General features: G+C 42.5%; 1 protein-coding gene across 1 annotated transcript; it reads left to right on the top strand.

Moving 5' to 3' along the window:
- On the top strand, positions 1–11,544 carry LOC311160104 (putative short-chain dehydrogenase/reductase family 42E member 2; the record flags this gene model as incomplete). Its single annotated transcript, XM_084216586.1, is given in 13 exon segments — positions 1–57; positions 61–339; positions 880–975; positions 1,954–2,011; positions 2,616–2,734; positions 4,094–4,169; positions 5,463–5,545; positions 6,758–6,895; positions 7,872–7,937; positions 8,604–8,667; positions 9,154–9,227; positions 9,805–9,969; positions 11,302–11,544. Coding segments are annotated over 13 exon segments (1,518 nt in total).
- Positions 11,545–15,688: the final 4,144 nt, after the last annotated feature.

The following is a 15,688-nucleotide window of genomic DNA, read 5'->3' as shown; positions in this document are numbered from 1 at the left end:
ATGAAACTCCCTGAAATTGTCTGCATCCAGAAGTGCTATGGAGCAATTTTCACCATGTAGAAGGAATTTTTACGTGTATCTGGTAGTGCTGGGCAGTATTTCATTGACACAAAACCAAAAATGAGCAGAGCAACACCCTCCCGCCAAAACTCTGACTGCACACAGAGCAAACGTGCTGGAACACTCAATAAAATCAGTATGAGAGCCGTGGTGACAGGAGGTGCTGGCTATTGTGGATACAAGCTGGGATGTGCTCTTGCCAACATAGGAGCTTCTGTTGTTCTGTGTGACATAAACAAGCCTTTGTGGATGATTCCCAGTGGAGTGGTGTGGATCCAGGTATGATAAATAATATCTTCCCAACAGTCAAAGTTAGTTCATTTGCCTTTTTCATAATGTCTTCCTAGTTTTCACAGAATCCAAATTATTTCCAATTATTTCAAATTTCAGTATTGCCAATTATTTCAAATTTCAGTAACCTTTTTAGCTGTGAGAACATCCCAGATGAGTTTTGACGAATGGATTTTAGTATATCTGAAATAAACCAACAAAACCTGTAATGCGTGGAGCAGTTTCACTCCTGACTCCTCAGGATCCTACCTTCATCTGGGCCTAAGTTAAACTGCCTGTAGAATAAACACAGGAGTACTGTGAACCTTAATGAATGTCTTTAAAATTCTTTGGGTTCTATGGAAGAAAAGTATAATTATCAGCAAGTAGGGAGGTGTGCCCAGTTTTGAGTCCCAGGATACTTGTACAGCTAGTACAAGTACATATGCCTTCTATTAATGGATTCCCTCTGTGCTAACCCCACTGCATGACAAATGCTCACCTGCAGCTTTGATCTCATGTCCAAATGTCTTTTCTTGTGTATTACAGACAGATATCAGGGATTACAGTGCCATACTGGCAGTCTGTGAAGGGGCTGACTGTGTGTTTCACGTAGCTTCATATGGAATGTCAGGAACAGAGCAGGTGAGTCCACATAGTTTTGGTTTTTTCTGTATGACTGCCCACACAGAGGGTGAGAGACTTTGATGCTGTAACACTGCATGACAGATTTCATCTCTTCATATTGCCCTGGTCTTTTGGTAAATTGCTCTGTGCAAACTGGAGTGCCACCTGCAAGCAGGCTGCTTGCAGTGATTTCCTCTCCATTAGAGGTTCCACCAGCACCCTGGGAAGATGTTTGAGATGGAAATGGCATTGAAAAGTTCTGAAATACTGTGAAGACAAAATGAAGGACAAGAGAGGCTGGTTCCCTCCAAAACCCTGATTCTTCCTTAAACCTTCACATGGATCTCCTAGGTGTAAGGTCACTAGGAAGAATAAAACCTTAACTAAATTATAAATTATTTCATTTATCTGATTTATAACAATAACAATATCTGAAGTCTTTAATTGTTCACCATTTGGTAAAAAGCTGTACAGATGCACTTGATGTAGGACTCTGAGTCACAATTTTATAATTAGAGTTACAAGCACACACACACACATACACATCCACACACAAACACACCTCTTTCTTACTTTATTTAATAAGAGGAACTTCAGTAATTACCCTGTCTGGATAGAATAGCTCACTTGAAGTTGTTTGTCACTGAGCAATGCCTAATTTGAATTGCTCTGGCTAGAGGCAATTGGTCACTAAAATGCTACTGAAACACATGTATTTAACATACTGCTGCAAGATATGTAATAACTGGACATATATTTTTAGAAGCACTACAATTTTCTTTGCTTCAAGCAGACTAGTCTGTAAAACTGCAAGAAAAATACACATATAGTTTAAAAATAATGATTAGACTTCTTTAAGTCTGAAACAGCAGTCTAAATGGCATTTTTAACAATCAAAGCACTAAATTATGTTTATTTGGGGACATTTATAACATCCCCCTATTGAACTGAATATGTATTATTACTGTAAAATGCACCATTTTTTTCTTTTCCTAGTTGCATAAAAAAGAGATTGAAACTGTCAACATTAATGGAACAAGATTAATCCTTAATGGTATGTATTTAACTGTGCCATTGGGTGTTAGTACAGCATATCAAACATCATATCCCATTTAGAGAAAGTCAGTTGGCCTTTTTGGCACACTCTGGCTGTCACCAAGTACTTTACATTGTTGGCAGAAAATGAGGAAACATGTCATGGGATGGAGGGGGGGGGGTTATGCTCAGTTCTGCTATGAGGTGTGATATGAAAGGCAGCACTGTAGTTCAACTACTTCAGCTTTTCAACACCTTGTTTGCCTGATGTGGGAATCTGTATCCATGTAAGGAGTTAACCAATTCCCTGTGTATTTTACAGTAGTTAACCTGCTTGCTTACAACTTGTGTACAGGCAGTGAGCAGCCCTTGAAGCAGAAGGACTTCTGTCCTATGCCCAGCAGGCTGGGGGAGCTCTCCTGAGGCACAGTGCTGGCACCCAGCTTAGGATGTGCTTCTACACTGAAGTCTTCCTTTTCAATATGCTCTGCATTTCAACTCACCCAGTCACAAAATAGAAGGATTTTCTCATTTAAGATTTGATACTTTCTTAGAAAAAATGGCACACAAACTTTTTTCCCAAATAATTTTCCACTAAAGTAACTGATTATTCATTGCTGCAGCCTGCATAAAAAAAAACGTCCCTCGGCTGGTGTACACCAGCTCAGTGAACGTGGTGTTTGGAGGGCTTCCCATTGAAGACGGGGATGAGGAATCTTTGCCCTATTTCCCAATTGACCAGGTATTTCCTTGTATTGTATTCTCCACTTTCTCTGTTTACTTCCATGTTTCTGAAAAAGCCTGGAGTGCTTATGACAGAGTTTTGCCTGATGCAAGCATCAAGGCACAAGAAAGGTCAGGTGGGATGATGTAGGGGGATAGAATGTAAGAAAATAAAGATAATGTAGAAAGTAATCTTACCCCTAAGGAGTTGGAGCTGGGCCAATTATCAAAGATCAGGAACAGGCCTGACTTTAACAGGCCACAGCTGTAGAGTGCTGTAAAAGAGTGGGGTGGCTGGGTGAGAAGGGAACTGGAGTCAGTTGGCTGCTGTGTGAAGAAGGAAGAGGCAGTGCTCTGAGGAGGTGGCCATGAGAAAACACCAAGAAGGTGTGAAACTTTTGTGATAAGGAGACAACAGCATGGAATCCCTACAATAAGATGACAACAGGATGAAAGTTTGAGCAGCCTGGTCTAGTGGGAGGTGTCCCTGCCCATGGAAGAGGGGGTTAGAACAAGATGACTGCTGAAGTCCCCTTCAACCCAAACCATTCTGTCATTTTATGAACGAAAAAAGAAAACTCTTTGCACTCTTTGAAGATGCTATTTACAACCCTGGCACATCAGTTTTATGTACATCAAAGTATATATTTTTTTGTTTTCCTATTAAGGTCTTGATTTTGGAAAATAACTCCCACAGTGCCACATTAACATGAGGGATATTCCACCTGGACATGAGGATTCTGTTAATATGGCTTGGTGCCTCTTTAGCTATTTATTATCTACATGATTTTTCTGGTTTTCCCTTAGAGGATGACATACATTCAAGGTAGAGCTGATCTGGGAAAGCAGCCTATTTTTATATGGTTAATTAAAAAAGAGAAAGTACTTCTGGCTGCTTTGCATACACAGTTGTTTTTTGTGTCCCTCCTTTCTCCATCAAGTACCTCACAGTGTTTCAAGAAGTAGAGATGGAGATAAAATATGAATATTTTTAATAACATTTTAAATAACACTTTCTCTGGGACAATGTCACATGGAAGTGAGCACTTCAGACCAAGTGTAATGACTTCAAAACTTGGCTTTTGACTTTTCCGTTACCTGAAGAAGAAATCCAGATTACAAAGTAGTGATCAATTACATTCCTGGCAGCATCCAAAGCATACATATATTTATCGCTTCTCAAATGTGCTGAAATTAATTAACCGGATTTGCATATACAAAAATGCTTCCTTACTCTAGAAATATTCATGTGTTTTAGTCTGAACCTAATACCCCACAACTTCTGTATTTTGAGGTAAGTGAAAACTAGTGAAGGAAGAGATGCCTCTGTCCCACCATTTCAGGAACAGATACAAATGTATTTGCTTTTTCTCTGTAGCTTGTTGACCACTATTCCAGAACCAAATCGATTGCAGAACAAATGGTATTAGCAGCTGATGGATCTTCACTAGAAGGTACTTTTGTCTGAGCATGAATTCATAGTAGAATTTACTCCTCCTCTTCTTGTTCCTCCCCAGAATCCTGTGTCCTGAATCAATCCTTAGTGGACGAGATTGCCCAGCAGTTATGAAATTAAGTTACCAACTCCCTCTCACAAATTAAAGTATTTTCATTTAAAAATTACTTTTAATTAGTTTTAAGTTCCCATTCTGATTAAATAGTTACATCCACACACCCCCTCAAGTTATAAATTAAAATCTGAAGTAGGTACCTGAGCCTAGGGCCTGGAATTATTTATTAGTGCTTCCCAAAGTTTTCCATGTTGAGGAAGCCAGTTATACACTTGAATACTTAAGCTCACCTGTGAGATACTATAACTGCCAGTGCAAAACAAATTAATGTAAAGTGCAACATGATTCTGTGTGACCAAGTGATACTGAGCTAAATTTAGCTGTGGACAACTTACAGAAAAGACTCTTCACTTGATACGTGCAGAAGCTATAACAGATAGAAAGTCCATGATGGGAACTCCATCCCAACAAAATTATTTTGTTCAAAATAAGAAAAGGGTTTTTTCCTCCTTTTATTTCCTTAGCAGCTCTTCACATCAAAGCCTCTCCTAATTACAGGACCAATACACAGTTCTGTATTTGTCAATGAAATAGAACCAAACATCCCATTTTGATTCTGTGCCATAGCAGGACTGATATTTTATATGTTTACAAGTACTATTAAGAACAGTTATTAGCAGATGATGAAACAGCCAGCTGATGTACAGGGGAAGATTTGATATTTATGATCCCACTGAAATTGTCAAGAGCTTCTACCTCACTCCAGTGGTAGCTGAACATACTGTTGAGGGAATCTTTCAGCTCTACCCTGTACTGCTAACAGGTCACTGCTTCCCATCAAAAATTTTGTGGGGGATTAGTTGGTTTCATTCCATGATCCAATATATTTTTGAACAACCTGCTCACTTCAATGAATTCATCACCACAGCCAACACATTCATTCACTGCTCTGGCAAAAGGACAAGGGACTAATTAGAAAAAGATTTTTAAATATCTGGTATTTTCTAGGAACACAACTATGCTAGCAGGACTTCTCTGAACCTTTGCTATTTTGCATGCTCTAATTCTCCCATCTTATTATCCAACTACTAATGCAGCACCTTTTGGTATGTACTGTTTTTTAAGGTAGTGAAATGAATTTAGAGTAAGTTCTGCTGCCTCAGCCTTTGGTTCATACAGTCAAAGACACAATGTAGTGATATGAAGGTCTCTCAATGATCTTATCCCATGTTCTAGGAGGTGGAATACTCCATACCTGTGTCCTCCGCCCACCAGGAATCTATGGACCAGAAGAGCAGAGACACTTGCCAAGGCTAGCAGTATGTCATCTGAATTTTTTAACCAGCAAAGTTTTCTGTGATATGGGTAAAAAGCTGAAAGGAGCATCACTTATTTGTATTATAAATTGACTGATCTTATTGGGTAGCAATTCAACAATTCAATCTTCTGCTGAGGATATTATAACTTTTTTTAACAAGCATTCTATCTGTAAAGTGTAGATTTTAAAAGCCTTTTTTTTTTAAATTAAATATAAACACATGAAAATTCAGGCCAATCCAAGATATTTCAAATGTCTGTTTACATGCAACTTACACCAAATGGTTTTAAATATTAATGAAAAGAGATACAGCAAAATATCTTATTTCCAGTCTCAACTCTTAACAGCTTTCCCTGTCCAGTGAAGCAGGTTCCAAAGTTGGAAGAACCCTCTGGTACAACAGGTTACTGAAGGGCAGCAGCTGAGGTGTTCACATTTTACTCTTTTTCATTTGCTTTTAAATTGCAGGGCCAACAGATGATGTTTAGAACATGATCCCAGTAGAATTCTGTCAGCCAGTTATTTTAAAATAATTAGTGTAATATAAAGTTATACAAAGCTTTCAGGAAATAATAGATTCATGTTGACCACATAATAGACATTTTTTGTTTGTGGCTGAGGTAGGAAATTATATTGCAGTCATCCAAATTATATGTTATCATCTTGTAAATAATTTTAAGAATGGAAAATATAATTTTAGTTAAATCTGAGATTTTATTTTAGCTCCTTTAAAAATACAATATTTTAAAATTTTTATTTGATTTTGAGCTTTATTGTTTTGAGCCAATTTTAAGGCATCATGCAAATGTCATGTTCTGCAGTTTCTAAAATTTACATGTTCAATGAAAACTGGGACACTTTCCTTCCAGCCAAAGTGTATCTTCCAGTTTTTCCTAGTCAAAGCTATTTGATAAATTTGATCCAATTTAGTGAATACTTTTGATCCACTCAGAACTGTAACTTACCTTTCCATACAATATTTTACTTATCCCTAGATAAGTAAAGACTTGTACTTTTTGTAAATTCATGACATATTGCAATACATCTTTTGACATTTTCTCGTGAGCAGCTCCCTTGAATATTTTTAATTGATTCATGTATTTCCCTTTTTTTTAAAGTAGAGCTAGACCTACATTTAGCTGGACAAGAAAGTACTCTTTACCTCATTCTAAAACTCATTTTATTATGGTTTCATGTTTGTTTATATCTACAGAAGATTATTGAGAGAAGGCTACTTAGCTTCAAGTTTGGGGACCCCACTGTTCAAATGAACTGGATACATGTAGAGAATTTTGTACAAGCTCATATTCTAGCTGCTGAAGCTCTCACCCCTGAAAAGAACTTCATAGCTGTAAGTACACAGTGAAACTACCACAGATCTCACTTGAGAGTGGATCCTGTCACTGTATCCTGTGCCACAGTAAGCACTGCAGTAATTAGAGTTGTTGTCCTTCAGCTCACATTGTTGTCTGTGTTTTCAGCTGATCAGTGTGCTATGAGCAATCTGGAATGGGGCACAGTGTTGGCTGTTGGTGTTGGTTAAGAGATGGAATATTCAGTTCTGTAACAATGTCTCCATCTTCGCATTTTTAAAATGCAATATTTATAATTTCTGGAAGGTGAGCAAAGAATGTTTGCTATGCTGGAAATGAAAGTGGAAGTTCAGGCAAATTCATCCTGTTCCCCTGTACAGGTCCACATTTAGTGTTCTGAACTGTGATGGTCAGTTCTTCCCATACCATGTGCCAACAGAGGCACATTTCATTTGGGGTCATTGCTTTCAAAAACAGTCACAACTGTTTTCCTCCTTGCAAATACAGGTTTTTAATCACCTAGAAGCATTGTCCTGAGACTAATTAGAAAGTGGTTCAAAGTAGATTAAACTACTTTTTCTAAAACGCTGAAAGCAAAAGGAAAGCAGGAACATAGAGCTTGGCTACACAGGAGTCTTCTGGATTCCAGTGAGCCTTAACTAGATCCAGGGCAGAAGATGTCCCCCCCTTTGGTGGACACGTGCCAGCAGCACCAGTGAGATCCAGCAGGAGCTCCAGTGGTGTCTCTGCACAGTCAGTACAGGCACATCTGTAATGAACCATTCATTCCAAGGCAGGTTAACCACACACGCCACCTGCTCACCAATTCTGTTGCACCCAACAGTGCCACTGAATGAAACACAAGCAGAGTTTGTGACTTGTGTGTGCACCCACTCATATTTCATATTGCTGTTTGATTTTTAAGCTGTTCATAAGGGGTGAGATAAAGAAAAAAACTAAATATCTATGCAGTACTATTTTTACTGACTTGTCTCTTCTCTACCTCTTTAACAGAGTGGCCAGGTGTATTTCATTCATGATGGAGAAAAATCCAACCTTTTTGAATGGCTAACTCCCCTTGTACGTGCAATACTGATCTCCAAGTACATTCATTTCTTTAACTGTATGCAATTGCAGTTTTTGTGTGCATGCTACATTTTGTATGTTTGCTTTGGGTGTGAGAGTTCCACATGGAACTCTCTGAATGTGGGCTTAATTCCTGCTTGAATTTCAGTGTCATCAGCACTGTAACAAAGCCCACCCAAAATACTACAATTAAAGCAAATGTCTTCCCTGGGACCAAAGGACCATCTACACCAGCACTGTGTCCTGAGCTGTTACTGTCTTCATTTATGGGGCATGCAGATGGGAATAATGGGCATTTGGAGTGGGCAAAAAATAGAAATCTTAAGTATTCATCTCTTCATTCTTTTCAAAATACCATGTTGTTAATGACAGGCTCAAAACCATGAACATGTCATGATGTTAAATTAGGAATCAGCACACTATGACATTTCAATTAATTATTGTAATTTCATTTCTTCTTTTAAGATGCAAAAATGACATAGTGTCCATGGGTGACATTTAACTGGCATCTCCTCAAAAATGAAAAATAGTAAATAATAAGAGCCATGATTAATTTTTCTGTTTTAACAGTAAATATTTCCATAAATATCTTCTATATTGAAACTTTAAAACTTCTTTAAAGTTTCTGGGGGTTTTCATTGTTTTTTAAATCTTTTTCAGTTTGAAAGATTAGGCTGCAGTAAGCCATGGATACGTATTCCTACTTCTTTAGTCTATGCATCAGGTAAAATATTTTATCAACATTTCTCTTTCCTATTCATGCTACCCTGATTCCTAACTGTAATATAATATTATTTGCCCACAATTTTCATTTTCATGTATAAAAATGCTGCCTGCTCACCTAGTGTTCAGCAGTGTAAAACTCACCTCTGTGCAGTTGAAACCAGAATGATCTCCTATTCAAGTCCCACTAGAAGAGGTTCTCTGTAGCCATATTTTTTATGAAGCCTCATGACCTTTTCACTAGATCTGTGCCGAACTTTTTCCTTTTTCCAAAACCTTTTTCCACAAGCACAATAATTAAGATTAAATTAGATTAGATTAAATTCCAGCCCCTTGTGAGCAAGTAGTTAGATGGTGTTAGTAATGGTGCCCTGAGCTCTCAGGTCTGTGATTATCCTTAGTGAGCATTTACAGTGTGAGATGTCACAATCACAATGGCAAAGCAATTTACTGTTCTTACCTCAAGTCAAAATCTTTTGTTATGCAGCCACATTCATGGAACACCTTCATGCAATTTTGAGACCAGTTGTTAACCTGCCCCCACTGCTGACCAGAAATGAGGTAAAGTCTGTGTTTGTAAACTTTCCTTAATTCCCATGGGATCCATACATGTTCATCTGAGGGAGACTTTCAGTCAGTAGAAAGTAAAATCCACCCAGTGCTACTTCAGCCTCCAGTTTCCAGGGCAAATACAGGCATCGTGTACAATTTAGGCAATATATTGTGCTTGGCTGCCACGATTTTTGAAAAGAGCTTATGCTTGCAATCTGGGAGAGGCTTCTTCAGCCCCTCTCTTCCAAGGGTCAGTATCCTGTAAGCCTTGGCTGGGCCTTTAGGAACCTATGAGATGGATTTGATCTGACTCTTTGAGTACCTAAGCAAGAGAACACTTGCAGAACATTTTTTGTGACATTTACAGATTCTTCTTGGCATTTTTTAATATCTCTTTGTGCTTTCAAGAATCTCCTTTTGAGTGGACAATTTTAAAAATAATGTGTGCAATACTCATAGGACATTGATATAATGTGGGGTTTTTTGTATTTTACATTTCCTTTAACTGTGTCTTTGCTACCATTTACAGTATGTTCCAGTTGCCCGTGTAGTCATACCTCTGTATGTTGACTCCTTTGCCCTGCAGGTACAGAACATTTCTGTAACTCACACATTTCGAATAGACAAGGCACGAGCTCAGCTGGGGTACCGCCCACAGAAGTTTGACTTTGCTGATTCTGTGAACCACTACATTGAATCCAGACCACCCTCACATTATAAGCTCTTCCTCAATATTTTCCTTACTTTATTTGTTACTTTAATTTTTCTTTTTCTTTTTGCAAAATTTGGTGGCCTTTCAATTTTTGATGTTCTTAAAGGAAGACGACACTGACCTGCACAAACTGCACGGTCACAATATTGCTACCCAGATCATTCTAACTTCCACAATAGTTACTGGCACAGTGCAACAAAGAGGCAGCTACTTTTGAATTTACAAACAATATCATAACAAACAAGTGGCTGGACTTGAGAAATTAAAATACAGTAAACAATAATTGCCAAATCACCGAAACACAACCAGAGTCATGATTGTTGCCTCTATTTCAAACCAAACCAACAACTTTCCAAATTGATTGCCGAAGTAAATGAGAACCTGCAGGAAAAACAAGAGCTGCAGACAGCCTGCAGTGCTTCACCAGTGAAGAAAAATGGCAGAAATAAGAAGAAAGACTGACCACAGCTTCTGTCATGGCTCACTACCTTGTGGAACAGAGGAACAAACAAAGGCACGGACAGAACAGATTACTGCAAATAACACACACCAGGCTTACAGACACGTCACATTGTGTGATTTCATGAATTAGCTCTAGCACCACTTCTGAGGGAAAATAAAAGTGTACTTGAAACATTGCTGAAGTCCGTGCTGTGCCTCTCCACAATTTCCCAGAACAGTTCCCTGCCCTGCCCCTGGCATAGAGCTGTGGGTACATGCTGGTAGGGCTTTTCACAGGGTATTTCAGTTAAATTAGAAGTTACTCAGTAAGTTACATTAGTTAAGAGTATTTATGACACAGTAGAGGAATCTGCTGCTATGGCTTGAACAGATCTTTTTCTAGCTTTCTTCACCTCCTGTAGTTAAGGGCAACAACTAATACAGTTCAGTTGCTCCTCAGCTTAACTTAAGGCCCAAGTCTGTTTTGGCACCAATTTCTGAAGTAGGGCAGCTGTACTGAGCAAATCCCTGCAGCAGCTAAAGTGAACAATGTGCTTTTCAATTACTGTTCAGTGGGAATTTATCAGAGAAATCTCTTTCCCACGTGCATCTTTCCAACCTGTAACATGGAGAGACAAAAACCAAGGGCAATGTGCAAAGAGCTTGGGAAAGGACTAGGGATGAGAACTTGGGAAATCATGGTCTGGAGGGGAGTAATCATTGATGAGTTTGAGAATTCTGGAGAGGGTGCGAACACTGGCACCGCCCCTCCAGGGGAGTCAAAGGCAGGCCACAAAGCCCAGGGGCCGGGCCCGTGGGGTGCTGTAACGCAAAAGCAGCGCGGAAAGGCAGAAGCCCTGAAAATTAGAGTGTTTCTTGTTTTATTCTTAAAGCAAGAGCCTCGCACAATGGATAAACCCTTTTCTGTAGTTCACATCACAACTTTCCATAATACTGATTTTACCGACTGTGACCGACAGCCCCCAGCACCCACGGCGGGCCGTGCTCGGCCCGGGCAGTGCCGCTCGCACCGTGCCGGCCCCGGGCCGCCCCCGCCGGCAGCTCCCGCGTTTCTGCTGTGCGGGAGGCGAAAAGGAGCCGCCGCAGCGGGGACAAAAACAACTTGGCAGCGGTGGGATTCGAACCCACGCCATCGAAATGACTGGAGCCTAAATCCAGCGCCTTAGACCACTCGGCCACGCTACCGCCTGGCTGTTAAGGCGCCCGCCAGGCCTCTTTGACGGGGGCAACGCCGCCTTCTTCCCCTCCATATGCGCACATTGCCTACTCGTGTCCGCGGCAGCACACCGCCTGCAGCGGCCGCCGCGCACCGTGAAGGCCGCTGCTGCCGCCAGCCCCCGCCCCGCGTTCCCCATGCCCGCAACTGCGGCGGCGCCGCCGGGCCCAGCCCAGCGCAGTCCCCGCCCCCGCCCAGTAGGTGGCGCCGCCGCCCTGTGCCCGCCGCCGCCTGCGCACGTGGCCCCGCGCTCGGCCGGACGAGCGGCTGCCGGCCGGGGCTCGCAGCAGGGCTCCGGCTCCCTCTCCCGGGCTCGGCCGGACCTTGAGCCTCGGCTCCTTCCTCCCTAGGGGCTTTGGGGCCGTCGGGCTGCGCCTCGGGTCACTTTGTCCCCGGCAGGCCCAGGCGGGCACCTCGGCAAGGCGCTACCGTGCGGTCTGTGCCCCACAGCAGCCGCGGCTGTGGTGGATCACCTCCAGCTGGTCCTCGGGACGGCTTTGTCCGTGCCCTGGTCCCGCAGGGTAGAGGGCAGCCCTTGGCTGGTGCCTTGGCAGCCGCGATAGCAGGTGTGCACACACTCCCGGCCAGGAAGAGGGTTCGTCCTGCCCCGTATGGGGGACCCACTGCCTTCCCTGCCCGCTGCAGTCGCCTCTGGCCCACCAGAGCACACGTGCTGCCCAGGAGGTGCCAGCTCGCTGCGAGGCCAGTGACCTTCCCTGGCAGCTGCTCCTTTGGCATGGCTGTGTGTCCTCAGCTGAACCATTCCCACCCGACCCGGGAGGCCCCCGCCGCCTTTATCTCGCTGGCACCTGGGGGTCGGGCTGGCCGCACACCGATTGTTGTCCCGCCAGTCGGTGCCTCCTTACCTGCTGCTGGGCTGCGGACGGTGCGCGCAGGCGGTTTCCCTGTCCGCCTCAATGAGAGAGCTGGCTTTGGCAACCAGAGCCAGATTCGGTCACTGGTGAGTAGAAAGATGAATTCTCATGTTCTGGGAGGCCTGCGTTACAAATTTCTATAATTACTTTGTGGACAGAGCTAAAAATAGCAAGACTAAATGCAATGCAATTAAAACAATATGGAGAAATTATGTCCACCATTGCCCTTCTTCCCACAGACAATCATGCACTGGTGCTCCAGGAAGTTTTAGGTGCGTGTTACATGCACCTCCCATATGAATGGAGTGAGGCTTATGACCAACTTGATTCACCTTGTAAGACCAGATTATCATAGGAGTATGAGGGCAAATATTGTCAGGAAATTGATTGACTTAAAGGCAAGTTTTAAAATGTGAAGATTTAAACAAATGCAGAATAAAATTGCTCTGTAAGTTAATATCATATGGGGTGTCCTTTCCTTTTTCCTTTCAAAAACCACAGTTCCCTAGAACAATGATTTCTAAAGGATACCTTATTTAAAATGAGCATACTGAAACTTTACAAGCTATACTGCTCTTGGAAAAAAATTCATGCAGTGCTGAACATACTCACTGGAAGAACACCATACTAGACTTGCAGGTCACTGATTCCCTGGGTTGCCATTTCTAATTTAATTTTTAATATTTTCAAACAACAAAAAAAGTGACTCAATTCTTTAAGTGTATACATAATGTATAAATAGAATACTGAAACTAGAACATACAGCATGTCTGGGCCAATGCCTGATTTCAACATGTCTTTAGTTTTTCATCATCACTGATTGTTCTTTTAAAAAAATGTTACAGAGAATAGAAGAGAAGCTCCAGGCTTAAACCTGGGAATAAGTACACCCTTGCACCAGGGTAGCAGAGCTGGCTTATTTAAAAGCATGAGAAATGTGTAGCTTGACAAGGCATCACCTATGTTCCTGATAGAGCAGAACATTCTCCATGAGGATTTATGGCAGAAAGCAGCCATGGCGCTCCTTTTAGTCCAAAATAATGCCAAGTATTTTGTGTCCAGAGATGGGCAACAGAGCTGGTGAAGAGTCTAGAGGGTAAATCCCTCTAGAGGAGCAGCTGAGGGAGCTGAGGGCATTCAGGCTCAAGTAAAGGAGGCTCTCTGCAAATCCCTGAAAGGAGGTTTTGGCAACATGAGGAGCAGTCTCTCCTCCCAAGTAGCAAGACAAAAGGAAATCACCCCAAGCTGCGTTGTGGGTGTTCAGGTTGGATATTTGGAAAAATTTCTCCACTGAAAGAGTGGGTTAAGCATTGGAACAGACTGCCTAGGGAAGTGGTGGAGTCACCATCCCTGGAAGTGTTTAAAAAAACAAGTAGATGTGGCACTTTGTGATACGGTGTAGTGGGTGTGGTGGGATTCAGTAAAAGGTTGGTCTTGACCTTGGAGGTCTTTTGCAACCTTAATGATTCCATGATTTGCCTGAGTTTAATACAAGCTGCTCTCATGATTTGTGTGTTCAGTCATGCCCATGGATCACACCAGTTACAGTATTCCACCTTTATCAGTAGCCTACCATGGCAGGTGGTGATTTTTTAACCATTATCAACACAATTTCACACAGTGGGAACCAGACATCTGGCTTCTTCTAGGCTTTCAGAATTCATTTGATGAGTCTGTGTTCTTCCCAGGCCCTGTCATGAAGCATCCCAACATCAGCCCTGCCGGGTGCTGCTCTCCTCAGGGTGCTCAGCTGGGCTAACAGCAGAGTGAAAAATGAGGAAATGCAAGTTCTGGTGCTCATAGGGCAAAAGTGCTCAGTTATTGATAACTACTAATATTACCACAGTGGTTTGCAGCTGGGAAATGAATAAGCTCTCAAGAGTTTTTCTGCACAATCACTAACATTGCAAATGTGTTTCAGTTTAAACTCTGCATGAATTTGAGAAAAAATGTGCCCTTAGGAAGAACCATTAAACAGGGGCTCAGTCAAGTGTCTGCTTGACATTCTCAAACCAGGGCTTGCAGCCTCAGCATGGTGCTAGAAATTGGTGACAAAATTACAGGTACTGTCAAATTGCAGGTGGTGTTCCTGCACATGTGTGCTGCTCCCTCCAGTCCCCATGCTGAGACACAGTTTAATTTATGTAAGTAATGGCTGGTTTTTCTGGCAGAGAGTCAGAGCATCTGCTCTGTGTGTTTTTAATTAAATATTGATAATCTTCCTCCTGAAGATTATCTCAGCAGCAGTGTTTTTCTGCTCTCTTTGGAGAGCACAGGGATTGTGCATTTTTCTGTCTGTGGTGCTGCAAGAGACCATCCATCTGTCACAAAGGACGTACTCACATCTTCCAGTCTCGGTTCTGTAACCTCTACTCATGGTAAAAAGCACTAATGAGGATTATTTACATGAGTAAGGGATTGAACAGCAGTAAAAAAGGCAGATTCTTTGCAGGCTGCCAAGTAATACAATTAAGCCAGAACCTATTTACATTAATTTCCATGTAACTCATGAAAGGATAAGGAGTTTTGTTTAAATTTTCCACAAATTCTAGCTTGAGGAAAAGCTAAAACATGGGCATTTTCAACCCAGAAAGCCAGTGTTTTGGGACAAATGCAAATGTGGGTATTTTGAGGAAACATAGTCTTTAGAACGTGAAATCTGGTGCATAATACTGCCATTTCTTATGGGGAAATGTGCAATAGCGCAATTTAATTTAGCTCCAAAGACCAACCTGAAGTGCAGACAGGCCCCGTGGTCGCTGCCCACATCTGCTCCCTGTGCCTTCCCTCGGGGCTGGGATCTTCGGGGGGCTGCCATGCAGTGGGTGCCCCAGGACACCTGCCCCAGGACACCCCCCTCCTTTCAGCTCCCTTCCCAACAGGAACAGAAATGAAAGCAAATTTGGGCGGCTCTCCTGTGAGCACCGGACACCCGTGAGACCTATCCTGTGGGTCCTGCACACCCGCTCTCCTTCCTGTCCGCATTGGCCCCGGGATTCCCCATCGCTAATACCTAACGGTGTTAGGTGGGAGCTCTGCTCAGATTTTTGTCGGTTTTCTCACTGGAATAAAGTATCTGGCAGGGTCCCGGCGCCGTAGTGCTGTGAGGCGGCGCGGCCGGCGCCCGCGGGGCCGCTGAGGGAGCGGGAGGCGGCGCCTTGCCGGGGCCGCGGGCGGTGAGGGGCGGCCCCGCTGCCCGGCTCCC

Source organism: Fringilla coelebs (genome assembly GCF_963513975.1).
Source record: "Fringilla coelebs genome assembly, chromosome: 16".
Classification (NCBI taxonomy): Eukaryota; Metazoa; Chordata; class Aves; order Passeriformes; family Fringillidae; genus Fringilla; species Fringilla coelebs.
The sequence above is the reverse complement of the archived record's forward strand: the minus strand, read 5'-3'. Positions and strand labels throughout refer to the sequence as shown.